The 26,932-nt window shown below is 46.1% G+C and overlaps 1 protein-coding gene across 13 annotated transcripts in view; it reads left to right on the forward strand.

The window, feature by feature from the left end:
* The window catches only part of GAPVD1 (GTPase activating protein and VPS9 domains 1), a 418,483-nt gene that overhangs the window by 246,585 nt on the left and 144,966 nt on the right, over positions 1-26,932 (forward strand). For all 13 annotated transcript variants that reach the window (XM_069241756.1, XM_069241749.1, XM_069241751.1 and 10 more), the window contains 4 exons: positions 5,856-5,975; positions 23,762-23,839; positions 24,002-24,366; positions 25,570-25,657. In XM_069241756.1, the coding sequence (XP_069097857.1) occupies positions 5,856-5,975; positions 23,762-23,839; positions 24,002-24,366; positions 25,570-25,657 (651 nt within the window). The remainder of the gene's footprint in view (positions 1-5,855; positions 5,976-23,761; positions 23,840-24,001; positions 24,367-25,569; positions 25,658-26,932) is intronic.

Genomic DNA, 26,932 nt, shown 5'->3' on the forward strand with positions numbered 1-26,932 from the left:
CCCTAAGGCAGGGTGCACTATACCACAGGTGAGGGCATATGTGCATGAGCACTATGCCCCTACAGTGTCTAAGCAAAACCTTAGACATTGTAAGTGCAGGGTAGCCATAAGAGTATATGGTCTGGGAGTCTGTCAAAAACGAACTCCACAGCCCCATAATGGCTACACTGAATACTGGGAAGTTTAGTATCAAACTTCTCAGAATAATAAACCCACACTGATGCCAGTGTTGGATTTATTAAAAAATGCACACAGAGGGCATCTTAGAGATGCCCCCTGTATTTTACCCAATTGTTCAGTGCAGGACTGACTGGTCTCTGCCAGCCTGCTGCTGAGAGACGAGTTTCTGACCCCATGCGGTGAGAGCCTTTGTGCTCTCTGAGGACAGAAACAAAGCCTGCTCTGGGTGGAGGTGCTTCACACCTCCCCCCTGCAGGAACTGTAACACATAGCATTGAGCCTCAAAGGCTCAAGCTTCGTGTTACAATGCCCCAGGGCACTCCAGCTAGTGGAGATGCCCGCCTCCTGTACCCAGCCCCCACTTTTGGCGGCAAGTCCAGGAGAGATAATGAGAAAAACAAGGAGTCGTCACTGGCCAGTCAGGACAGCCCCTAAGGTGTCCTGAGCTGAGGTGACTCTGACTTTTAGAAATCCTCCATCTTGTAGAAGGAGGATTCCCCCAATAGGGATAGGAATGTGACCCCCTTCCCTTGGGAGGAGGCACAACGAGGGTGTACCCACCCTCAGGGCTAGTAGCCATTGGCTACTAACCCCCCAGACCTAAACACGCCCTTAAATTTAGTATTTAAGGGCTCCCCTGAACCTAAGAATTTAGATTCCTGAAACTACAAGAAGAAGAGGACTGCTGAGCTGAAAAACCCCTGCAGAAGAAGAACAGAAGACACCAACTGCTTTGGCCCCAGTCTTACCAGCCTGTCTCCTGCCTTCCAAAGAAACCTGCTCCAGCGACGCTTTCCAAAGGACCAGCGACCTCTGAATCCTCAGAGGACTGCCCTGCTTCAAGAAAGACCAGAAACTCCAGAGGACAGCAGCACTGCTCCAAAAGAACTGCAACTTTGTTACAGAGGAGCAGATTTAAAGACCCCTGCAACTCCCCACAAGAAGCGTGAGACTTGCAACACTGCACCCAGCGACCCCGACTCGACTGGTGGAGAACCAACACTTCAGGGAGGACCCTCCGGCGACTCCGAGTCCGTGAGTAACCAAAGTTGTCCCCCCTGAGCCCCCACAGCGACGCCTGCAGAGGGAATCCCGAGGCTCCCCCTGACCGCGACTGCCTGAACCTAAAGTCCCGACGGCTGGAAAGGACCCTGCACCCGCAGCCCCCAGCACCTGAAGGAACGGAACTTCTGTGCAGGAGTGACCCCCAGGAGGCCCTCTCCCTTGCCCAGGTGGTGGCTACCCCGAGGAGCCCCCCCTTGCCTGCCTGCACCGCTGAAGAGACCCCTTGGTCTCCCATTGAAATCTACAGAGAACCCGACGCTTGTTTGCACACTGCATCCGGCCGCCCCCGCGCTGCTGAGGGTGTACTTTTTGTGTGGACTTGTGTCCCCCCCGGTGCCCTACAAAACCCCCCTGGTCTGCCCTCCGAAGACGCGGGTACTTACCTGCTGGCAGACTGGAACCGGTGCACCCCCTTCTCTCCATTGAAGCCTATGTGTTTTGGGCACCTCTTTGACCTCTGCACCTGACCGGCCCTGAGCTGCTGGTGTGGTAACTTTGGGGTTGCTCTGAACCCCCAACGGTGGGCTACCTTGGACCCAAAACTGAGACCTGTAAGTGATTTACTTACCTGCTAAAAATAACAATACTTTACCTCCCCCAGGAACTGTGAAAATTGCACTGTCCACTTTTAAAACAGCTTATTGTGTTTTTATTTAAAAAGTATATATGCTACTGTGATTATTCAAAGTTCCTAAAGTACTTACGCAATACCTTTCAAATGAGATATTACATGTAGAATTTGAACCTGTGGTTCTTAAAATAAACTAAGAAAATATATTTTTCTATAACAAAACCTATTGGCTGGATTTGTCTCTGAGTGTGTGTTCCTCATTTATTGCCTGTGTGTATGTACAACAAATGCTTAACACTACTCCTTTGATAAGCCTACTGCTCGACCACACTACCACAAAATAGAGCATTAGTATTATCTCTTTTTGCCACTATCTTACCTCTAAGGGGAACCCTTGGACTCTGTGCATACTATTCCTTACTTTGAAATAGTGCATACAGAGCCAACTTCCTACACATGGATTTCCAAATTGGGTTGTAGGAAGTTGGCTCTGTATGTGCTATTTCAAAGTAAGGAATAGCATGCACAGAGTCCAAGGGTTCCCCTTAGAGGTAAGATAGTGGCAAAAAGAGATAATACTAATGCTCTATTTTGTGGTAGTGTGGTCGAGCAGTAGGCTTATCAAAGGAGTAGTGTTAAGCATTTGTTGTACATACACATAGACAATAAATGAGGTACACACACTCAGAGACAAATCCAGCCAATAGGTTTTTGTATAGAAAAATATATTTTTCTTAGTTTATTTTAAGAACCACAGGTTCAAATTCTACATGTAATATCTCATTCGAAAGGTATTGCAGGTAAGTACTTTAGGAACTTTAAATCATAAAAATTGCATGTATACTTTTCAAGTTATTGACAAATAGCTGTTTTAAAAGTGGACACTTAGTGCAATTTTCACAGTTCCTAGGGGAGGTAAGTTTTTGTTAGTTTTACCAGGTAAGTAAGACACTTACAGGGTTCAGTTCTTGGTCCAAGGTAGCCCACCGTTGGGGGTTCAGAGCAACCCCAAAGTCACCACACCAGCAGCTCAGGGCCGGTCAGGTGCAGAGTTCAAAGTGGTGCCCAAAACGCATAGGCTTCAATGGAGAGAAGGGGGTGCCCCGGTTCCGGTCTGCTTGCAGGTAAGTACCCGCGTCTTCGGAGGGCAGACCAGGGGGGTTTTGTAGGGCACCGGGGGGGGCACAAGTCCACACAGAAATTTCACCCTCAGCGGCGCGGGGGCGGCCGGGTGCAGTGTAGAAACAAGCGTCGGGTTCGCAATGTTAGTCTATGAGAGATCTCGGGATCTCTTCAGCGCTGCAGGCAGGCAAGGGGGGGATTCCTTGGGGAAACCTCCACTTGGGCAAGGGAGAGGGACTCCTGGGGGTCACTCCTCCAGTGAAAGTCCGGTCCTTCAGGTCCTGGGGGCTGCGGGTGCAGGGTCTCTCCCAGGCGTCGGGACTTTAGGTTCAAAGAGTCGCGGTCAGGGGAAGCCTCGGGATTCCCTCTGCAGGCGGCGCTGTGGGGGCTCAGGGGGGACAGGTTTTGGTACTCACAGTATCAGAGTAGTCCTGGGGTCCCTCCTGAGGTGTTGGATCTCCACCAGCCGAGTCGGGGTCGCCGGGTGCAGTGTTGCAAGTCTCACGCTTCTTGCGGGGAGCTTGCAGGGTTCTTTAAAGCTGCTGGAAACAAAGTTGCAGCTTTTCTTGGAGCAGGTCCGCTGTCCTCGGGAGTTTCTTGTCTTTTCGAAGCAGGGGCAGTCCTCAGAGGATGTCGAGGTCGCTGGTCCCTTTGGAAGGCGTCGCTGGAGCAGGATCTTTGGAAGGCAGGAGACAGGCCGGTGAGTTTCTGGAGCCAAGGCAGTTGTCGTCTTCTGGTCTTCCTCTGCAGGGGTTTTCAGCTAGGCAGTCCTTCTTCTTGTAGTTGCAGGAATCTAATTTTCTAGGGTTCAGGGTAGCCCTTAAATACTAAATTTAAGGGCGTGTTTAGGTCTGGGGGGTTAGTAGCCAATGGCTACTAGCCGTGAGGGTGGGTACACCCTCTTTGTGCCTCCTCCCAAGGGGAGGGGGTCACAATCCTAACCCTATTGGGGGAATCCTCCATCTGCAAGATGGAGGATTTCTAAAAGTCAGTCACCTCAGCTCAGGACACCTTAGGGGCTGTCCTGACTGGCCAGTGACTCCTCCTTGTTGCTTTCTTTGTTCCCTCCAGCCTTGCCGCCAAAAGTGGGGGCCGTGGCCGGAGGGGGCGGGCAACTCCACTAAGCTGGAGTGCCCTGCTGGGCTGTGACAAAGGGGTGAGCCTTTGAGGCTCACCGCCAGGTGTTACAGCTCCTGCCTGGGGGAGGTGTTAGCATCTCCACCCAGTGCAGGCTTTGTTACTGGCCTCAGAGTGACAAAGGCACTCTCCCCATGGGGCCAGCAACATGTCTCTGGTGTGGCAGGCTGCTGGAACTAGTCAGCCTACACAGACAGTCGGTTAAGTTTCAGGGGGCACCTCTAAGGTGCCCTCTGTGGTGTATTTTACAATAAAATGTACACTGGCATCAGTGTGCATTTATTGTGCTGAGAAGTTTGATACCAAACTTCCCAGTTTTCAGTGTAGCCATTATGGTGCTGTGGAGTTCGTGTTTGACAGACTCCCAGACCATATACTCTTATGGCTACCCTGCACTTACAATGTCTAAGGTTTTGTTTAGACACTGTAGGGGTACCATGCTCATGCACTGGTACCCTCACCTATGGTATAGTGCACCCTGCCTTAGGGCTGTAAGGCCTGCTAGAGGGGTGGCTTACCTATACTGCATAGGCAGTGAGAGGCTGGCATGGCACGGCACCCTGAGGGGAGTGCCATGTCGACTTACTCGTTTTGTCCTCACTAGCACACACAAGCTGGCAAGCAGTGTGTCTGTGCTGAGTGAGAGGTCTCCAGGGTGGCATAAGACATGCTGCAGCCCTTAGAGACCTTCCTTCGCATCAGGGCCCTTGGTACTAGAAGTACCAGTTACAAGGGACTTATCTGGATGCCAGGGTCTGCCAATTGTGGATACAAAAGTACAGGTTAGGGAAAGAACACTGGTGCTGGGGCCTGGTTAGCAGGCCTCAGCACACTTTCAATTGTAAACATAGCATCAGCAAAGGCAAAAAGTCAGGGGGCAACCATGCCAAGGAGGCATTTCCTTACAGTTGTTCACTGCTCTGATGCCAGAGCAGTGAACCACTGAGCCCTGAAGCCCCTATTTTGAATGGTGATGTACTGTTTCATCAGAACCTTAAAGGCTTAACGGAGGTGGTGATGCTCCTTCACCACCAGCAGTCATCTCACCCGTCCGTCACGGGTCTCTTCAGACCTGCACTGACTGGGGAAAAACATGCTGCAGTGTTGAGCATCTTTCTAGAGCCTCTGTGAGCGTGGCACTGGCTCTTTGTGCTGAGAGCACTGTTTAGATTTGGGAGGGAGAGGTATGGAGGGGTTTCAGGACACCAGACATTTCATTTTACTTTTTTAATATTTGGATGGAGAAAGGAAAGTAAATGAAGAGGATAGTTTCTTAGTGGGAGTGCACGTGTTTTTTAAAATATTTGGTCATGAGGGAGTAGCTTAATGCAGAGGTTGATGGAGTCTTGGGCAAGAGGAATGGTATCTGTTTTTTTTTAAACTTCTGTGGGTAGGAGCTAGATTTCGTTAGGATGATTAGATTAAGTGGCAGGAACTAGATATCATTTTAAATAATCACTTAAATGTGCACTTTGGTGAAGGGAGGTCATATTGTGCATGGCTTCCAAGGACTCTAATCCTGCACTGCTCATCTGAAGTTGTGCAGGATGCATCAAGACCTCAGTCTATACATTAGTACCCGTGAATAAGGCGGATTATTTCACAGCATGTTCACGGTGACCCCAAATAGGCAACAAAATTCAAAGTTGACAGTTCCCACCCAGAACCCCTCAGTGAAAAATATCTCAGCTTTTCAGTTATCTATTGATAAAAATGTGTTTATGAAGCTGGTGTGGACACTGTAGCATGTATGTTCTAATAATGAACTTCCCTTTTTAAGGCATCAGTGCAACCTCCGAGGACATTCCCAATAAGACAGAGGACCTTCGATCTGAGTGCAGCTCTGACTTTGGAGGAAAAGATTCGGTTACAAGTCCAGATATGGAAGACACGGTTCACGGTAAAATAAATCCACAATTTCCTTTGTATAAATTCACCTTTTCAAATTATAACTTAAACTTAAATGAAATCCGGGTTTAGATAACCTAGGTTGGATACAGGTCCTCTGAAACGTTTTCTCCAGTTACCGCACAGGGTTAGATGTCTCTTTGACCAGGTTTAGATCCTGGTTCCCCAACACAACGTTTCAAAAACTAGTTAGATCACAGTTCTACAAAATGTATTCTTGGATCTACTCCTCTAGAGTGTTTTAGCCTCTGAGATTTAATCCTTATTTTGCAGCCCAGGTGTCTTGGCAGACTTTTTAAATAGGTTTTGTTGGTTATTCGGAACACTTAGGAGTTTGAAAGGTTCTGTTTCATGTCTCTTACTGGCTCAGATGTGTGCAGTGATAGGACTGATAGCACTCTGGTTTTGTTTACTCCCCAGTGCTAGCTGTGTTTTACCCATACGGCCTGATGTAGGAAGTAGTGTAATGGTTTGTATCAGACAAAGTGTAACACAGTTGTTACCATGAATATTGATCATTTCCCAATAAACTGTATTACTTTTAAAAGTAATAATGGCTTGTTAAAACACTGATTAGTTAAGTTAATGATGGTATGTAACTCATGCAGGTTTAGCGCATACTATTGTATAAAATAGATAACAATATGTTCGATGGCATCTGTCGCTGTAGATACACATGTTCTGCATAGCTCGCCATCTGGTGTTGGGTCGGAGTGTTACAAGTTGTTTTTCTTCGAAGAGGTCTTTCGAGTCACGGGGCCGAGTGACTCCTCCTTTTGTCTCCATTGCGCATGGGCGTTGACTCCATCTTCGATTGTTTTCTTTCCGCCATCGGGTTCGGACGTGTTCCTGTCGCTCCGAGTTTCGGAACGGAAAGTTAGTAGATTTCGGAAGATTTTCGTCTGTATTGTTGCGCTCGGGATCGGCCTAGTTAGATTCAACACCGCATCGAAGATCGACGCGCTCCGGTGCCCTTCGGGGTAGTTTTCGAGCCCCCGTCGGGGCCTGGTCGGCCCGACCGCGTGTCCAACACCGCCGATGGAACGGACCCCGTTCCGTTTTTGTCCCAAATGCCACAACAAATACCCGTATACAGACCAACATTTGGTCTGTAACCTGTGCATGTCACCTGAGCACAGTGAAGAGACTTGCGAGGCCTGTCGCGCGTTCCGGTCCCGAAAGACACTCCGTGACCGTCGAGCCAGGAGACTTCAGATGGCGTCCACGCCGACAGCGCACCGAGAGTTCGAGGAACAAGAGGAAGAAGAAACCTTTTCGATCCACGAATCGGACTCCGAGGAATTCGACGATCAAAGAACCGTGAGTAAGACGTCGAAAACAACACATAAGAAAAGTGACAAGGCCCAGGGGACGCCACTGCCACCAGGCCATGGCTCCACCCATAAATTCGGTGACCGACCATCGGCACCGAAAAAGGCCCAAACAGTGCCGAGATCGTCCGACTCCAGTCGAGACACCGGCACGCAGCCTTCTCGGGATCGAGAAAGTGCTGGAGAGAAGCAACGACACCGAGATAGCGGTGTAGAAACGGCTCGACGCCGAGACAGCGGCACCGACGAAGATCGACGCCGAGAGGTTTCGACTCTAAAAAAGAAAACAGCCACTTCGGAGCCGAAAAAAGATACAGGCAGGGTTTCGGTGCCGAAACAACCCGTAACCGACCCAGGTCCAGGCTCTTATACAGAGGAGCAATCACTGTCCTCTCAGATGCGAAAGCATAGGTTTGAGGAAGAGCTGCAATCCACCGACGTGGACCATACGCAAAAACGTATTTTCATACAGCAGGGAACAGGAAAAATAAGTACCCTTCCCCCTATTAGGAGAAAAAGGAGACTGGAGTTTCAATCAGACCAGGCGCCACAAACAAAGATGGTGAAAAAGGTGACTCCGCCACCCTCTCCTCCACCTGTAATTAACGTCTCACTGACGCAAACTCCGTCACATTCCCCGGCTCACACCACCATGAGCCAAGGTGACCAGGATCAAGACGCTTGGGACTTATATGACGCCCCAGTGTCGGACAATAGTCCGGAGGCATATCCAACAAAGCCCTCACCACCTGAAGACAGCACAGCATATTCTCAAGTGGTGGCTAGAGCAGCACAATTCCACAACGTAAACCTCCACTCAGAACAAGTCGAGGATGACTTTTTATTCTACACCCTCTTCTCCACCCACAGCTCCTACCAAAGCCTGCCTATGCTGCCAGGTATGCTTCGGCACACAAAGGAAATCTTCAAGGAGCCGGTCAAAAGTAGGGCAATAACGCCAAGGGTGGACAAGAAATATAAAGCACCTCCTACAGACCCTGTTTTCATCACCACACAGCTGCCACCAGATTCCGTCGTTGTAGTGGGAGCAGCTCGGAAGAGAGCCAACTCCCACACATCTGGGGACGCACCACCCCCAGATAAAGAGAGCCGCAAGTTCGATGCAGCTGGGAAAAGAGTCGCAGTACAAGCTGCAAACCAGTGGCGCATCGCTAACTCTCAAGCACTACTTGCGCGCTATGACAGAGCCCATTGGGATGAGATGCAACACCTCATCGAGCATCTACCCAAGGAACTTCAAAAAAGGGCAAAGCAGGTGGTTGAGGAAGGACAGAACATATCAAATAACCAGATACGATCTTCTATGGACGCAGCAGACACAGCTGCAAGAACAATTAATACATCTGTGACCATTAGAAGGCACGCATGGCTAAGAACGTCTGGGTTCAAACCAGAGATACAGCAGGCAGTGCTCAATATGCCATTCAACGAAAAACAACTGTTCGGACCAGAAGTGGACACGGCAATCGAAAAACTTTAAAAAAAGACACTGACACTGCTAAAGCCATGGGCGCACTCTACTCCCCGCAGAGCAGAGGAACCTACAGCACCTTCCGCAAGACACCCTTTAGAGGGGGGTTTCGGGGTCAGGCCACACAAGCCAGCACCTCGCAGGCAACACCGTCCAGCTACCAGGGACAGTACAGGGGAGGCTTTCGGGGCCAATACAGAGGAGGGCAATTCCCTAGGAATAGAGGAAAATTTCAAAGCCCCAAAACCCCTACAACCAAGCAGTGACTCAGATGTCACTCACCCCCTCCACACAACACCAGTGGGGGGAAGAATGGGTCATTATTACAAAGCATGGGAGGAAATAACTACAGACACTTGGGTCTTAGCAATTATCCAACATGGTTATTGCATAGAATTCCTACAATTCCCTCCAAACATACCACCAAAAGCACAGAAATTGTCAAAACAACATTCCGACCTTCTGGAAATAGAAGTTCAAGCACTATTGCAAAAGAATGCAATCGAATTAGTACCAATCACACAAACAAACACAGGAGTCTATTCACTGTACTTCTTAATACCAAAAAAGGACAAAACACTGAGACCAATCCTAGACCTCAGAATACTAAACACCTACATCAAATCAGACCACTTTCACATGGTCACGCTACAAGAGGTGTTACCATTGCTAAAACTACAGGACTACATGACAACCTTAGACCTCAAAGACGCGTATTTCCATATACCAATACATCCATCTCACAGAAAATACCTACGGTTCGTATTCAAAGGAATACATTACCAATTCAAAGTATTGCCTTTTGGTTTAACAACCGCACCAAGAGTCTTTACAAAATGTCTAGCAGTAGTGGCTGCACACATCAGAAGGCAGCAAATACATGTATTCCCGTATCTAGACGATTGGCTAATCAAAACCAATTCACTAACAAAGTGCTTACAACACACAAATCAAATCATACAAACCCTCTACAAACTAGGTTTCACCTTCAACTTTGCAAAATCCAACATTTTGCCCTGCAAAGTACAACAATACCAGGGAGCCATAATAGACACAACAAAAGGAGTAGCCACTCCAAGTCCACAAAGAATTCAAAATTTCAACAAGATCATACAACGCATGTATCCAACACAAACAATACAAGCAAAGATGATATTACAACTCCTAGGCATGATGTCTTCATGCATAGCCATTGTCCCGAACGCAAGACTACACATGAGGCCCTTACAACAGTGCCTAGCATCACAATGGTCACAAGCACAGGGTCACCTTCTAGATCTGGTGTTGATAGACCGCCAAACTTACCTCTCGCTTCTATGGTGGAACAGTATAAATTTAAACAAAGGGCGGCCATTCCAAGACCCAGTGCCACAATACGTAATAACAACAGATGCTTCCATGACAGGGTGGGGAGCACACCTCGATCAACACAGCATACAAGGACAATGGAACGTACATCAAACAAAACTGCATATAAATCACCTAGAAATGCTAGCAGTTTTTCACGCATTGCGGGCTTTCCAACCAATTATAACTCACAAATACATTCTTGTCAAAACAGACAACATGACAACTATGTATTATCTAAACAAACGGGGGGACACACTCAACGCAGTTGAGTCTTCTAGCACAGAAAATATGGCGATGGGCAATTCACAACCACATTCGCCTAATAGCGCAGTTATTCCAGGGATCCAGAATAAACTTGCAGACAATCTCTCTCGAGATCACCAACAAGTCCACGAATGGGAAATTCACCCCCAAGTTCTAAACACTTACTTCAGACTCTGGGGAACACCTCAAATAGACTTGTTTGCAACAAGAGAGAACGCAAAATGCCAAAACTTCGCATCCAGATACCCACACAGGCAGTCCCAAGGCAATGCCCTATGGATGAACTGGTCAGGGATATTTGCCTACGCTTTTCCTCCTCTCCCTCTCCTTCCTTATCTGGTAAACAAATTGAGTCAAAACAAACTCAAACTCATTTTAATAGCACCAACTTGGGCAAGGCAACCCTGGTACACAACACTGCTAGACCTATCAGTAGTACCCCACATCAAATTGCCCAACAGGCCGGATCTGTTAACACAACACAACCAACAGATTAGACATCCAGATCCAGCATCGCTGAATCTAGCAATCTGGCTCCTGAAATCCTAGAATTCGGAAACTTACAACTTACCCAAGAATGTATGGAAGTCATAAAGCAAGCCAGAAGGCCGTCCACTAGGCACTGCTATGCAAGTAAATGGAAGAGGTTTGTCTGTTACTGCCATCATAATCAGATCCAACCTATACACGCAACTCCAAAGGATGTAGTGGGTTACTTGCTTCACTTACAGAAATCTAGCCTAGCCTTCTCTTCCATTAAAATACACCTTGCGGCAATATCTGCATACCTGCAGGCTACCTATTCAACTTTCCTATATAGGATACCAGTCATTAAAGCATTCATGGAAGGGCTTAAAAGAATTATACCACCAAGAACACCACCTGTTCCTTCATGGAACTTAAATGTTGTCTTAACAAGACTCATGGGTCCACCTTTTGAACCCATGCACTCTTGCGAAATACAGTTCCTCACCTGGAAGGTTGCATTTCTCATCGCCATTACATCTGTAAGAAGAGTAAGCGAAATTCAGGCGTTTACAATACAAGAACCTTTTATACAACTACACAAAAATAAAGTCGTCCTAAGGACTAATCCTAAATTTTTACCAAAGGTTATTTCACCGTTCCACCTAAATCAAACAGTGGAACTACCAGTGTTCTTCCCACAGCCAGATTCCGTAGCTGAGAGGGCACTACATACATTAGATATCAAAAGAGCATTAATGTACTACATTGACAGAACGAAAAACATCAGAAAAACTAAACAACTATTTATTGCATTCCAAAAACCTCATGCAGGAAACCCAATATCAAAACAAGGTATAGCCAGATGGATAGTTAAATGCATCCAAATCTGCTACCTTAAAGCAAAACGACAACTGCCCATTACACCAAGGGCACACTCAACCAGAAAAAAAAGGTGCTACCATGGCCTTTCTAGGAAACATCCCAATGCAAGAAATATGTAAGGCAGCCACATGGTCTACGCCACACACGTTCACCAAGCACTACTGTGTAGACGTGCTATCCGCACAGCAAGCCACAGTAGTTCAAGCCGTGTTAAGAACGTTATTTCAAACCACTTCCATTCCTACAGGCTGAACCACCGCTTTTGGGGAGATAACTGCTTACTAGTCTATGCAGAACATGTGTATCTACAGCAACAGATGCCATCGAACTGAAAATGTCACTTACCCAGTGTACATCTGTTCGTGGCATCAGTCGCTGGAGATTCACATGTGCCCACCCACCTCCCCGGGAGCCTGTAGCAATTCGGAAGTTAGCTTCAACTTTGTATATTTGTATATATATTATTTTACCCTTCAATAGGTACATACTTAGTCACTCCATTGCATGGGCACTATTACTACAACACAACTCCTACCTCACCCTCTGCGGGGAAAACAATTGAAGATGGAGTCGACGCCCATGCGCAATGTAGACAAAAGGAGGAGTCACTCGGTCCCGTGACTCGAAAGAATTCTTCGAAGAAAAACAGCTTGTAACACTCCGACCCAACACCAGATGGCGAGCTATGCAGAACATGTGAATCTCCAGCGACTGATGCCACGAACAGATGTACACTGGGTAAGTGACATTTTCAATCTAAGCTGATGACTAAGTTACTAAATGAAGCAAGACAATGTTAACCTAAGGGAAGAATTCATAAACTGTGCAAAAATTGATGATGCTTGTAATATTGGAAGGCAGGCGATAAATGATCCTTATAATAGTAGTTCGATGAAAAGTACCTTGAAATATAGCAGCCTTTGCCTCAATGTTCATTTGGAGCAGCTGTGGATAAAAAATCAAAGTTTCTCTGAAGGTTTAGTGTTTGCATTCCTGGTTTTCTGGTGAAATTAAAATTGGTCTATATTTCCAGTCCTCCAGTTTGCAGATTTTCTTTCTATTCCCGAACACTGGGTACAAAAATAGAAGCAACAATTGTCATTAGTTGTAGAGTTCACAGGTGTCCCTCATGACCTGGTTGAATGTGCTTTGTCTCTCATGGTTATAGTTGTCTTGCATTCAAATGCTTCAACTGCATCACAGCCCAAGAAGGAGGTCTTGATTCTCACCATAGGAGATTTTTGTTGTTGACCAACATCTTAAATATTAAAAAAGAGTGGTCAAATAGTAGGAAAAAATACACATAAATTCCATCAATGATGCAATAAATCAATCATTAAAAAGCAATTTAATTGCATGCTCAATCGCAGCATCTTACCACATCCCACCAACTAGGACAACTGTTCTAATTACAGCAGTAGTTTTTGTAGACATCAACAAAAATATTCATTTCTAGACCTTCTGGTTAGTGTCTCTCATACAGAAACCACTTAAAATCTACAACACAACAATAAACATAGAACAACAATGGTTAATCTGACAGTCCTCTCATCATTCAAGGAGCCATGTGGTGTCTTTTAATAATTATGCAGAAGGTCCACCTGTAAGAGATGGTTGCAAAGTAAATCCCAGACCTACAACATCCTTATTTTCAAAGGGAAAGATGGAAAAGCCCGTGGAATAAGGTTCTTAAAGACGAAATTCAACATTGGTTGCAACCTCTCAAGAATATGCAGTCGACGCGTTTTGGCCTCTACAACTCTGGGCCTCCTCAGGACTAGTGGAGAGAACCACACCCTAAAGCGGGATTGTTTTCTGATCGATGTGAATGAATTCCTACATCTCATAAGTAAATGGTCCCAAAGGCATTGTCCTAAATGCTTGCGTCTAATTAGGAGACAGTGCAGCTTAACAGATGTGTACGGGTGAAATCCATCCCACGTGAATCGGAGTGCATCTTTAATCTGGCATGAAGTTTGACTTGCAGGTGCTTAACTCACCAGGTTGTGACCAGAAATAGGCAAGACTGGGTTAAAGTCTTGTAACATGTTCTTGCAAGACCATTTTTTTAGGGGGTTGGAGGTTTAATAGTTCCTGTCTTGAAACCATACCAGTTGGAGATGATTACTTCAGATAAAATACCCACAGGAATGTATGTGCTGGATGAGCATTGCCTCCTGGCTGCTGACCTGCACTTGGTCAGTCTTTGAGCAACTTAATGGTCCCAGAAAGAATGACAGGCTGGTTTCTAAGGTGGTGTCAGTGTCCTCCTTTTCTACTGAGGAAGGCTTCTTTTCGGCTCATAGTCAGTTAAGAACCATCAAGAAGAACCTTGCAAAGTTTGTTCCCAACTGGACACCTGAAGCTCGAAGCATCCACCACCGCATCCAGGATGGTAGTTCTTCAAAGCATCAGGTGATGCAACTGGGTATTGTAGGAAGCTGGCTCTCTATACGGTATACTTAAAGAGGTATACAGTGCAAAGAGCCTTGGGCTTCCCTTACCAATAGATGTACAGGGGCTTGCTCTAGCAATTCCATAGTGCTCTTTTTATGGGGTAGTGAGGTCGAGCGGCCTTAGGCTTATCTGAGAGGACTGGGGCAGCCAGGTGCAGAGGTGTAGTTTAGCGTCGGGTGCCGAAGTCAATGGGGATTGGTCTGGTTGAAAAGAGGCTGCAGGTTAGGATTGGGGGTCCAGTCAGGGTGAAGCACCAAGTGGGCTCGATTTTGCGATGCTCTGAGACCAGTGGTCCTCTTCTCGATTCGGGTTCTCTGGGTACAGAGGGTTCTTGGACCGGCAGGGGTGTGTCACAGGTTGCGGTGGAGGGGGCCCACAGAAACAGCCTGCAGGTGTGGGCTGGTGGGAGCAGTCCGGATGAACCAACAAGTGGAGTTAAGTCTCACGAACCTGAGAGACGCAGAGACACCAGTGGTCCTCTTATCCTTGGTCAGGGGCATTCGGGTGCAGCGGTGCAGTGGACCATCAAATTGCTGCCACCTGAGGCAGTTGAGTGGGGCCTGCACAAAGAAGCTGCAGGCATTGGTGTGAAGGTCGCAGTGGTGAAACCAATGATGGACTTTGTCTGTGGAGAAGCTGGGTGCCGCACTGCGGCTCGACCTCGGGGGCATGGGTGCAGTGGTGCTGTCCGATGTTGAGTTTTGGTGGTCTGGAGTACTCTTCAGCGTTTCTTTAGAGCCTGCAAAGGTGCAGGTGGGGAGTTCCTTATGCTGGCACTCTTCCTAGGCTTTTGAAAGTTTCAGCAGCTGAAGGATGAGGTGTCTTTCTCGCAATTGTCAAAGTTGACAGACAGACTGGCAGGTTGACGCAGAGAGTCACTGATCTTCAGTTCTTGCCTTTTGCATCTCTTGAGTGTCCTTCTTCAGGACAGCAGGTATCTTACTTCCAGGTACCAGGGGCTACCTTAAATACTGAGTTTACAGGCGCTAGAGGAATGTAGGGTAGTAGCCAATACACTACTTAACCCTGGGGTCGCTACACCCCTCTATGAACACTTCCTGTGGGAAAGGGATATAACCCTGTCCCAAAGTTCCTAATTCTGCCGAGACCATGATGGCAGATTTCTAAATGTTGTGTCCTCATCAGCTTAGGGGTGGGACTGGCCTGAAAGGTGAGCAAGCCTCTCTGACTGCTAATTTTCCAACCTGTCCAGGTCAAATGGGCCCTGGGCAGGGAGTCTACATCCTTTACTTTGAGGGAAGCCAGATCTACACATCACGGGTAAATAGTAGGTTTTTCAGGGGCACCTCTGAGGTGCCCTCTGGGTGCATGTATTAATAAATCCACCTCTGGCACAATGAGGAATTACTAATTCTGGACGTTTGATACCAAACATCCCTATCTTCAGTGAGTCATCATGTAGGTGGGGAACATGTATTGACCAGTGTCCAGCACATCTACTTAAAATGGCTTCCCTGTTCACTCACCATGTCTGAGAATCGACAAAGACATGGCAGGGGCATGTCTGCTTATGCAGATGTGCTCTCACTTGTAATATAAAACACCCTTCCTTATAGCTACATGGCCTGCTGTGGGGTGACTTACACATATTGCGTGCAGTGTTTAGTGGACATGGCACACAGGCTATGTGCCATGTCATGTTTTCACTTTTACCTGCACCAAGACACGCAGCCTTCAATGGCAGTCTGCTTGTGCTAGGTGAGGGGGGTCCTTGAGGGTGGCACAATACATGCTGCAGCCCTTGGGGGACCCTCTTTGGGGCCATGGTCCTAAGTACCAGGGGTACCATTTACTGGGGACTTACAAGGGTGCCAAAGGTGTTCCTAGTTGGGTAATAATTGCACAGTTTGAGGGAAAAAGATCTGGCACTGGGGACCTGGTTAGCAGGAACCCAGTGCACTTTCAGTCAAAATTGCATCAAATTCCAGGCACAAAATGGGGGTGACCATGTCAAAAAGAGGTACTTTCCTACATCTATTCATCTTGATCAGGAAAGCTGTGTATATCTGAAAACTTCCTCAGACAGTGCATTGTATCTTCTGAATTCCTGTACCGGAGGGTGGAGATCCAGAAACTGAATTGAGGAAGAATCCTCTTGAGGTGTCAGTGTCCTCCTTTTCTGCTGAAGAAGGCTTCTGATCTCCTCATAGCCAGTTCAGAGCCAAGGAGAAGGACCGTGTAAAGTTTGTTCCTAACTGGACAGCTGATGCTGGAAGCATCCACCACCACATCCAAGATAGTTGTTGTCATTCACAGCATCCGGTGATGGAACTGGGTATTCATCCTTGGTAGAAACATTTTACTGATGTTGCTCATCCACGCCAGCAGAGGGCACAGACTCCATGAAGACATGAGTAGTTGTAATCCTGGTGATGTCACTGGAGATAGAAGCCCCAGCTGCCATTCCATTGGCAGTTTCCGTTTCTTTCAAGCCACCAACATGGATTCAGAGCACACATCTTATTTTTTAGAGGAATAATAAATGTAATGGATGTCTTCTCCCAAGAAAATTGACTTTAAGCTATGCATAGACTGTGAGGGTCAGATATCCATCACTGACCTCACAATATCTGCCTGTTAAAACTCAGACTATAGCACACATTCCTTTGACACCCGTAAGAGTATGCACCCAAAGGCAATGAAAGAGAGGGAGGTAAAACTCTTTATTGTCGAAGCCAACAATGGCAGACTAAGATCTACTCTACGTTCAGGATCTCCTATCTGTCCAGAAACATCCGGGAGAAGCAGGAGGAGGCATGAAGAAAAGCAATGCCAGTGTCTGTAGGGGATCTTCTCATCTCTTTGACTCTTCCACAGAGGATTAGTGACACTTCTCCCAGATTTGGTGCTGTCTATACTGATATAACCCCACCTGGTGCCAGTGTCTGGTGCTCAACACACCTACCTAAAGTTTCCTGCTGCAGTGGTGGATCCAGCATTCTTTTTGTATGCTACATTTGAGATTTTTAGAAGGCCTGTTTTCTGGAGCACCTTTGAGTTGTTTGGATTGGAGGGGGCACCGTTCTGACTTTCACACGTCTTCCTTCTATTCCAATTTGCTCCCTGTATGCCCCGCTCTTGCCTCCTCCAGCACAACCAACTCCACAACAAACACTGTTGTCTACCCATCTGACTTGTGTGGCCTCAGTGCCACGTCGGACTTCTCGGCTACCTCTAGGGTTGGCTCCTGACTCGGCCCAGTGGTGGAGTGCCGTCAATCTAGGAGAGGAGAAACTCTCCATAAATTGTTTGATACTGATTTCAAACCTATAGAGAATCATTTTTTCAGAAGGAGGGGCAGAACTATCTCCCTTAATGCCTTCAGATCCTGATTAATTTCAGGACTTGTGATAAGCAAGTGACCTGGCTATTCCCCTGAATTGAACATGTTGAGTCCATCTGGTCATTTAGCTCTTGGAGTGGTTAAAAAGGCAGCTGATATCCTAGAGTTACCCCTTTCTATTGAGGCAGAATCATTATCCAATGTTCCTGTCTACCTCGCACACAGCTGAACCTCTTTTTCCTTTGGATGAGGCTTTCCTAGTCCCAGTTGCATCTGCTTGGGATAAACCCCCTACTGACCCTGCTGTGTTAAGAAATATACCCAGAAATAAGTATGTTCCTTGGTACCTATCCTTCTTAGCTTGGTATTCTGTCTCCAAAGGGTCTTGTTGTTCAGCCATCATCTGGATGTTTGATATTAAAATCACTCAATGGCATTTTTTGTTAGGGATTTACCCTCATGCTATGTGGGATATGTCTAGTGTGGTTGTTCCCAATCTCCCAGGTCACTTACAGTAACTTTTTAAAATTAGTCTGTGATGCTTGAGAAGCACCTAAGCATGTCATCCAGTCTGGATGTGATACGACTGATTCTGTAGCTAGAGCCATGAGATACTCAATCTCTTGCAGACCCCATGCTTGGCTGAGGACATTAGATTCTCTGCTGGCACCCAGAGCATGTTAATGGACCTCCTGTTTATGGTTTGAGACAAGGCTCTTGAAAGATTTAAAACCAGCACAGCAAAAGCCATTTATTAGGGCTTCAAATTCCGCATATGAATCTTCAACAATTTTGAAAATTCAGAGGATTCACACAGGATTTCGGGTTTCGACAGAGTAAGTCCCCTGAAACTCAACATTAGATGCAAAATCCACTCTAATAGCAGTACAGGGATCAGCAGACTCTTGTTCCTCCTTTTCCTCCATCCCCCTACTTAACGTAGCCAGAGAAGATGTGATTTTGTGTAAATTCCTTAAGTAGTTTTTAAGAAACAAAGAATCAAAATGTATTGATATGTGAATGGTTTGGTATGCAAGAGTCTCCGTGAGTGTCACAAGAGTGTGCTCTCTGAGTGGCGAGCTGCAACATACAGAGAGATATTGCAGATGCCATTACAGGACACGGACAAGGGTCTCTGTTTTCTGAAAATTAAAAAAAAAGAAAAAAAGGTAGAATGGGACAGAGTAGCGGTACCCTCCTCCTGAACCTTGTTGGGTAAGACCACATTATTATTTTTTTTTAAAAACAAATGTTTTGGGGTTGCAGCGATCCCGCGGGACTACACGGGATCCAATGCGACCTACTTATTCCTGCTGCTTCGGAAGCCTTCATGTGTACAGTTCGGTGCGTGGCAAGGGGCAACTGTCGGCGACTGAACTGGGCACGTGGTCTAGCCACAGGTCAGGCCCAATGGCCAAACCTATACCATTTGCCCCCGCAACGCGCACAGCCTTCGGCAGTATGCGGGGTGGGTTGGGATTTGGGGGTGTTTGACCTCAGGGGGTTGGCCCCATGGCCAACTCTATGCTACCCAATGAGGAAATTGTTTTTTTGATTTGCTGGTAACTTGGTGCAGTTTGACGAATCTTCACAAAACTTTCCAAAAAAAGTTTGTTTCTATCAGGTCCTTCCTTGTAGGTTTCATTGTAATCCATCAGTCATAGGCTGAGAAAAAAGATGGTTCCAAAAGGCAATTTTCCTGTGCAGTTTTTGAATATCGCTGCAGCCCAAACAGCTGAATGGATGGAATTGTCATATTTGGCAGAAAGCTGTATCTTTACCTAGCAAGGGTGCTTTGATGTAAATCTAATTTTTGGGATAGTGGATAAATTATTATTGTTATTATGATTATTATTTTTTTGGTGGTTTGGTGTGACCCTGCTGGACTTTCATGCACACCAGTTATTCCTTGGAGAGTCCTGCGGGAGTAAATAACTAATAAATTAAGAGTTAAAAAAATAAAATAAATAATAACTGGAGATTAGGGTCCTTTGGGACAGGCCAGACCCGGCTACCTACTTCATGCTGTTAGATCTGGTAATAAAATCTTACTGTATGTTAAAAAAAAAACATTAGAAATTCATTGAAAAAAAACAGAGGTTAATGTAATGTTATACTAGAGTATAGAAATAATATTTTTCTTTACCTTAAAAAAAAAAAAAAAAACTTGGAAATTCTCTCTGCACTACTGCACTTGTGCATTCAACCATATCTTCCGCCCGTGCGTCATGGGTAGGGGGTGCCGGCCTTAGACCCATGCAATAGCTATGCATCTTTTTGCTAGAACTAGCCTAAAAGAGGATACATTTTCTGCTCAGTTGTTTCTTAGTAAGTGATGGAAGCAGCCCCAGTAATACTGGTAGAATCTCTACTTTTACTTCCCATCCAGAGGCCTTATTAATACCACCCAGCACCTCAATCCAGTAAAGGGATAAGGAGGAGTAAGATCACACCATATGTAGGAAGTCTGCTATCTGCGTTCCACATCTGGGGCACACCGGCGACCGATGGTGGTAGATCACATGTAGTTGCAGTGTAAGATATGTCTGGTGTACAAAATTATACTGTAGGAGTTTAAAGCGGGCGTTGGAGATAGACCTCTGCATTCCTTCATGGACCTTCACCCGGTCTTTATTCGGTAGTGGTTCTCTGATGATGGTCTCCCATTTATTCTGCAAAGGTAGCAATGTTTGTGGTAGATCAGCGTGCAATGCCCGTTATAGGTGGGATACTAGTCTGCGGCTCCCTGCCTTGTTAATCATGGCTGATAGGATGCTGGACCTGGTCGGCTCATCAGGGATGTGGTGTTAGCTTCCTCTCTGGTTATAAAGAGTTGACCAGGATAAAGGTCCCCCATAGTTTCACTCCCACCATCCCTCCACCTTGGCACAGACATGGAGTTTGCAATTTTTAGGAAAGGTTGTATCACCCACAGCAACATTTCTGGGATGTAGGGATCACTTTGGATAACTTGTCAAATTACCTCGTCCCACACCCCCGCCACCAGGCAAACGATGTGGGGAGGGCTAGGGGGAATCCTCCATCCCATCATCAATAGTACCTGCGGGAGTCTCTCTCCATATGTTACTCGGAGGAGTCTCTTTTCCAGCTTGTCGTCTGAGTCTAGCCAGTGCACTGCGTGCTGTTAAGGGCAGCCATATAATACAATTCTAAAAGTCCTCCCTGTTCCCATGGTGTCTTTAGGGTAGTAAGCCCAGCACGTTTGTGTTTAGGTCCCCAGAGGTGATCCACCACCAGGCTTTGCAAAGTCCGAAAGTAATGCCTTGGGATCGCATAAAGTGTGCTTTGTAGAGCGACAGCGGGGAAGTAGTATAATTTTGATGATAGTGATCTTACAAATCAGAGATAATGATGGGTCTTTCCAGGATCGGGTTGAAGATCGAATCCCCTCTACCACTTGGCCAATGTTCTGCTCAGGATAGGTCGGGCTGCATGTGTCAATTGAATCACAAAGTAGCGGCTCTCACGGAGTTCCCTGGGAAAGCCCACGCTACTGAGATCCTCAGCAGGGGTCTCCACCAGTCCACTCAGTGGGAAGAGTTCAGACTTATTTGGGCTAATGTGAAATCCTGAGATCACTCCGAACTCCTGCATGATATTTAGCAGGATAGGTGCTGAAGAAGTAGGTTGCCACAGATATGTGGTTTCCCTCTATGAGGATGATGTCCTAGTATGAGTGGTCTCCCAGAGCATAAAGCCCCATCGGCCCAGTGCTCACCTCAGTGTCTGAGCCAAGGGCTCCATGGCTATGCGAGACAGGAGCAGTGAGAGGGGGCTTCCCCGTCATGTGCCCCGCTTTAGTCAGAAAGGTGCAGATATCACCCTTCCGGATCACACTCTAGTGTATGGGTCTGAGTGAATCTTGTAGATCCAATGGATGAATCTGGGGCCAAGACCCATCTCTTGCAGTACCCACCATAGATAGTCCCAATTTAGGGATACGAACGTCTGCTCGATGCCCAGCCAGTGCTGTGGGACATGATGTACATGTACCAAACTTCTCAGATTATATAGTGTGTTCCGTCTTGGGATAAAAACAAACTGGTCTGGTTGGATCCGAGTGGGCATTTGTGGCAGGAGATGCGCCTCCAGGGCTCCGCTGAGGATTTTCAAATCCACGTTTTGTAAGGATATCGACCTATAGGCCAAGGGTAAAGTGGGGTCCTTCCCTGAATTTTGACCATGGCTACCACTGCTTCTCGTAGGGGGGGTGGCGGCAGCACGCTGCATTATAATGCCTTGTTACAGACCTTTAGTAGTCTCTCAGCTAGGAGATCTGTTTTTTTTTGGTAAAATTACACAGGCAGCCCACCACTGCCCAGGATTTCTGCTCTCTTTTGGCGTTAAATTGGAAAGTGGGGCATCCAGCGTGTCTCTGGAGTCTGAGGGGAGCGGTATATGTATTAGAAATTCCTATAGTCCTATAGTCTCTGGTAGCGGAGATGATCGCTCCGCATATACTTCACTTAAATGGGTGTAGAATACCTTGTTATACGCCCTCCGAGTGTGTACTAGGGCTCCTGTGTCAGCACAGAGTAGCAAAACTATAGGGTCAGGGGATTCTCTCCCGTCTAGTCTAGTTAACAGTGCTCCCGTCTTATCTCCCTCCACATGTAGCTTCTGCCTGTAAGCTGTGTACTGGTGTTTCTCGAGGCGGCCCCAATCTTCCAGTAAGTCTGTGCACGCCGTACTCCACACATCAGTACTTTGGAGTCGAAGGGGAGCGGCGACTCTAAGCGACCCAGCTCTTTTTCATGAACCTTGATGTTCCATTCTATTTGACGTTGAACCCCATAGGACGTGGAGATGCAGACGCATGTGCAGGACGGTTTTCATGGCTTCACTTTCGAGGGCTATGCTGGCGGCTGAGCCCCAGTTGTCGAAGTAGTAGGACAGGGAGTCTCAAACTGTTTGTGCAAATGGGGGGGGGGGTCCACTAAGGCCTCTGCTGTGAGCCGCCACAAGGGTATGGCCGGGCGACCGGGTTCTCCACCCAGCCGTGCAAGAGTGGGGAGTGGTCAGAGAGGTACCTGGGCAAATATGTGACATTGGTCACCCCTGTTGCTAATCTGGAGGACACAAAGCAGTAATCTAGGCGGCTAGAAGTACTTTTTGCTGGAGTGTTGGAAGTAAACAGTTTAATTGTAGGGTGTCTTTCACGCCAGATGTGGAGACTCAGGCCATCTATCCCGTCTCTGAGTGACGCTGTGAGCCGGGGTTTCACATTAAGGCGTGGTGGTTCCTATTCAAGTTCCCCATGCAGGACACAATTACAATCTCCTACAAGTGCCATCTCTCCACCAATGAAGGGTCCCGCCTTAATCAGGATGCCGGGGGGAACAGTTAGAGCAATCGTTATTGGGAGCATAAACATAGATAAAACATAGTTCCTGACCATCAAAGGTCCCATGGAGTATGACATATTACCGTTCAAGGTCTACTAAGTGGGTTAGATGTTTAAATGTCCCCACTGAGGGTGCCCAGATAAGTGACCTCCCATGAGGTCTGTCAGAGAGGGACCCTCCTCTGGGTGTATCCCTGCCCTGGCTGGCCGGGTCTCATCATGCCGGGCATGGCTGCATGTAATTCGATATTTTATTTGTCCGTGGTGACTTGGGCGTTTGATCCTTCCCCATGATGGAGTGTTTCTGTCACTGCTGTTCATAGGCCTGGGGGTTCGGCGACTCCAACAGTATACTCTGGGTAGGATCGGCTGGATCAACTGTCCTGGCGTGTCGCGCTTGCAGAATGCCAGGCCCCACCCTGCAGTGACCTTCAGCCCCCAAAAGTTCCTAGGAGGCCATCTCGTTTTTTCCAGGCCTATGGCGTGCACTCTTTTCAGTTCCAATAGACCGTCCAGCTGCAGGGACCAGTGACCCAGTGGGACAGGCTTCACAGGGTAGGGGTGCATGTGTTTCCTAGAGAGGGTCGTTGTCATGACAGGGCCGCAGGCTGTCAGTGTTCATATTTCACCTAATATAATGTCACTTTTTATTGTTTTTTCAGTGAATCATTGAAATAGTAAAGTAACTCTTTTTGTCAGATTTCCATTTGTCCTTCTAACGGTGAGTTTACCCCAAGCTTCTCTTTATACGGAGGGCAGTTCCCAGTCTGCATGACATTACCCATTCTTCATACGGTGCTGCGTCTGTGCAGTCTAGTGAATTGTCCTTGGCCCTTTTTAATTGTTTTTGTCTTTTATTTTTCAGTTGTGCAGCAGCTTACTTCTCCTCCTTCTCAGTCTGATTCTGTGCTTGCAATGTTTGACCCTCTGTCTGCAGGTGAAGGTTAGTCATTGTAAAGTTTTTTCAAGTTGAAAATGATTTACATAGTTTTAACATTTTAGTTGACACCCGATTCCTCTATAAACCACAACTGTGAATAACACCTTCTGAGTTAGATGATTTCTTCTTTTTGCCTGTTCACTGATCTACCATTTATATTTGCAGTGGTTCGGCCTAAGGTGCATTATGCGAGGCCCTCTCATCCACCGCCAGACCCTCCAATTTTGGAAGGAGCCCCTGGAGGTAATGAAGCAAGGTTGCCGATGTTTGGCTCCCACGTACTTATGTCATCTGATTCTGAGGCATTCAGACAGAGGCATTCCTTCCCTGACAGATTAGTTCGCAGCCGCAGCTCTGACATTGTGTCATCTGGACGAAGACCCATGAGTGATCCTGGCTGGAACCGGCGGGCAGGCAATGAAGAAAGAGAGCCTGCTTTTGGGGGTGCTGCTGGTCTCAGTGGTGCATCATTAACAGCGGCTCCCCAGTCATCTTCGTCGTCGCCTAGTAAAGACTCTTCCAGAGGAGAGGTATGTTTATATTTCTTCATAAATAATAAAGAAGGATTGGTGCTGAGATTTAAAACACAGCCAGAAACTCTCACCATTTAAGCTAAATATTTAGAGAATTCAAAGTAGGATGTCAAGCAGCTCTCAATGTCTTTGGATCAGTTTACTCTGCAGAGGTTTGCAAACAAGTGATTGTTGTAAATTACTTTAGGACCTTCATACTAAGAGTCTTCTGCTGCCAAGCATCTAGGTGGGGGTAATATGCTTTTGTTTTATTTCTTTTGAAATATGGCATAGTCCAACACTAGTGGAACTTCAGTAAATACCTGTGTTTAAGTATTCTGTCTTTTAAATGGAAAATGTCACTGAAAAATGACTGAACTTGGCATATTTTTGAGAAGTTTCAATACCTACTGCAACATAAGTTAAAACATTCTAGGTGAGTGTGGGTAAGATTAGCGCTTGAGGCTTCCAATCTCATCGTTCTATGTTTGATATTAAGGTTTTCATGGCAGGTGCTAGAAGGTAATTCAAGACTTGGATTGCAGGCACTGCCTATACTGCTAGTCTTGGCCTAAATGTTCAATCTCTTGTCCATTGTAACAGTTGCCATCGGTGTTACACCAGATATTGAATACTCGTTTCCTCACCAAGAAATCTTGTAAAGTAGTTTTGTCATACTTATATGTTACTAGTATTGCTAATGCTACTGTACAGTAGCTAGAAGAGTACTTGAAAAGCAAATTAATTATTTACTTGAAACGTAGTTGTTTTCTGTTAAAAACTCTTCTCCATTTGTGTAGTTGCCTAGAATGGCCATAGAGCAGCCGAACAATAGGGCTTTTTACCCACTTTCAAGTCCTGTGCACGAAATAACATAACCTGATGACACAACTGTGGTGTCGATATTTTAATTAATTCACCAGGCAAAGTGTGAAAGGTGTTCTGTTTTTGTATTGCTGAAGTACGCGGTTTCCCAAGCTCACCAGTATCGTCCACGATTTTCCTCTTTGTTTATCTGTCTCTCTTTTTTTTTTTGCGCTCTCTCATTTTGCTGTTGGTACAGTGACACTTTCAGGCACCGTGATAGCAGGTGCTGGTACCATACAAGCTAACACACTCTGTAGTCCGTTCCACCATCTGCTTCAACTCAGTTACGGTCTGTGATGACCAGGCCATTAATGGCATTTGAATTGTTCAGTAATTGAATCTAATGTCTTGCAGCTTGAAATCCTGAAAGATAGTGATGACGAGAAATCTGACCGCAACAGGCCGTGGTGGAGAAAGCGTTTTGTTTCTGCAATACCCAAAGGTAACTCAGCGCAACTTCATTTATTTAAAAATAACCCATTAGTGTACTGTGGTAGTACTGACGTGTAACAGCATTGTAGAATTTAGGATTAAATCACAGACTGCAACATAACAATCTTTATCCTTACATGCACTTGGAGGAAAGTTAAACCTTATAATTTTTTAATTATTTTTGGTAATGATAGTTAGGAAACTTTTCAAATAGATACCTATAAATAAGTTTAGAAGTTGTATGTGTGTTTTTGTGTGTTTGTATGTTCTTTAGCTCCGGATGACCTCTGATGTGTTATTTAGAAAGTTTTAATTGTACAGTTTGGCCCATTTTGAAAATAACATTACACTACGACTATTTTGTTCAATTTCAGGATGAAAAATGTAGACTATTTTTCATGCCGCTTCAGCCATATGTAACTTGTGTGTTACTATTACCAGTTTAATGGTAGTCAGAATGCAGTCTTTGGAAGGATGCAAGGCCGAGTTGGCCTTGCTAGGATGCAAATATATGGACTAAAGTTCACACAGGTGTAACAGTGAAACTCATTATTTCATGTTGCTGATTAAGTCCTAACAAGCTTTTTCATCAACCAGCCAGTCCATAAACCACCCTAAACTTCAGTAACCATTTTCTATTTTATTTCCTTCTCTTTATGTTACTCAAACCACATGAAGAACTACCAGTGTATTCTCTAAACAGGAATAGGACCTACAAACCGGGGCCTGACTGTTTGATCTAGAAAGTGAAACTGTTTCTCAAATTGTATCTACGCTTCCTTTGCTAAACAGTCTTTGCCTCTGCTTTCAGAAAAACCTGTAGACAACAATAATACACAGAGGGAGGGGGGAGGAAGAATTGGCAGCAGCTCACATCATTGTAAAGGTCAATATTCACAGTATATGTACATTATTTAACTACAATCCCAGCTATTGTAAAACAAATATTAAAAAGTAAGCCCCGCCCCTCAAGCTGAATTTATTACTGATAATAATATACCACATGGTTGCTGCACTGCAGTATTTCCAGCCTGAACTGCTCCATTGAAATATGCACCAAGCAGGTGGAAAAAAACACAAATATTAGACTAGAGAGATAGGTGGGTAGCATGGCACCTTCCTAAAAAATATTTTAAATAAGGTGTGATTAAGTGGTCCACCTTCCCGTCAAACTGGGCAAGAGGGTCTGCAAAATGAGACTGCACCATGAACGCTTGAGTTGGAGCCAGTACCAACTCAGTTTCCAGGTTGTATCGCACTGCATCTCCTTGCAAGCAGCTTACAC

This window comes from Pleurodeles waltl, chromosome 6 (assembly GCF_031143425.1).
Source record: "Pleurodeles waltl isolate 20211129_DDA chromosome 6, aPleWal1.hap1.20221129, whole genome shotgun sequence".
NCBI lineage: Eukaryota > Metazoa > Chordata > Amphibia > Caudata > Salamandridae > Pleurodeles > Pleurodeles waltl.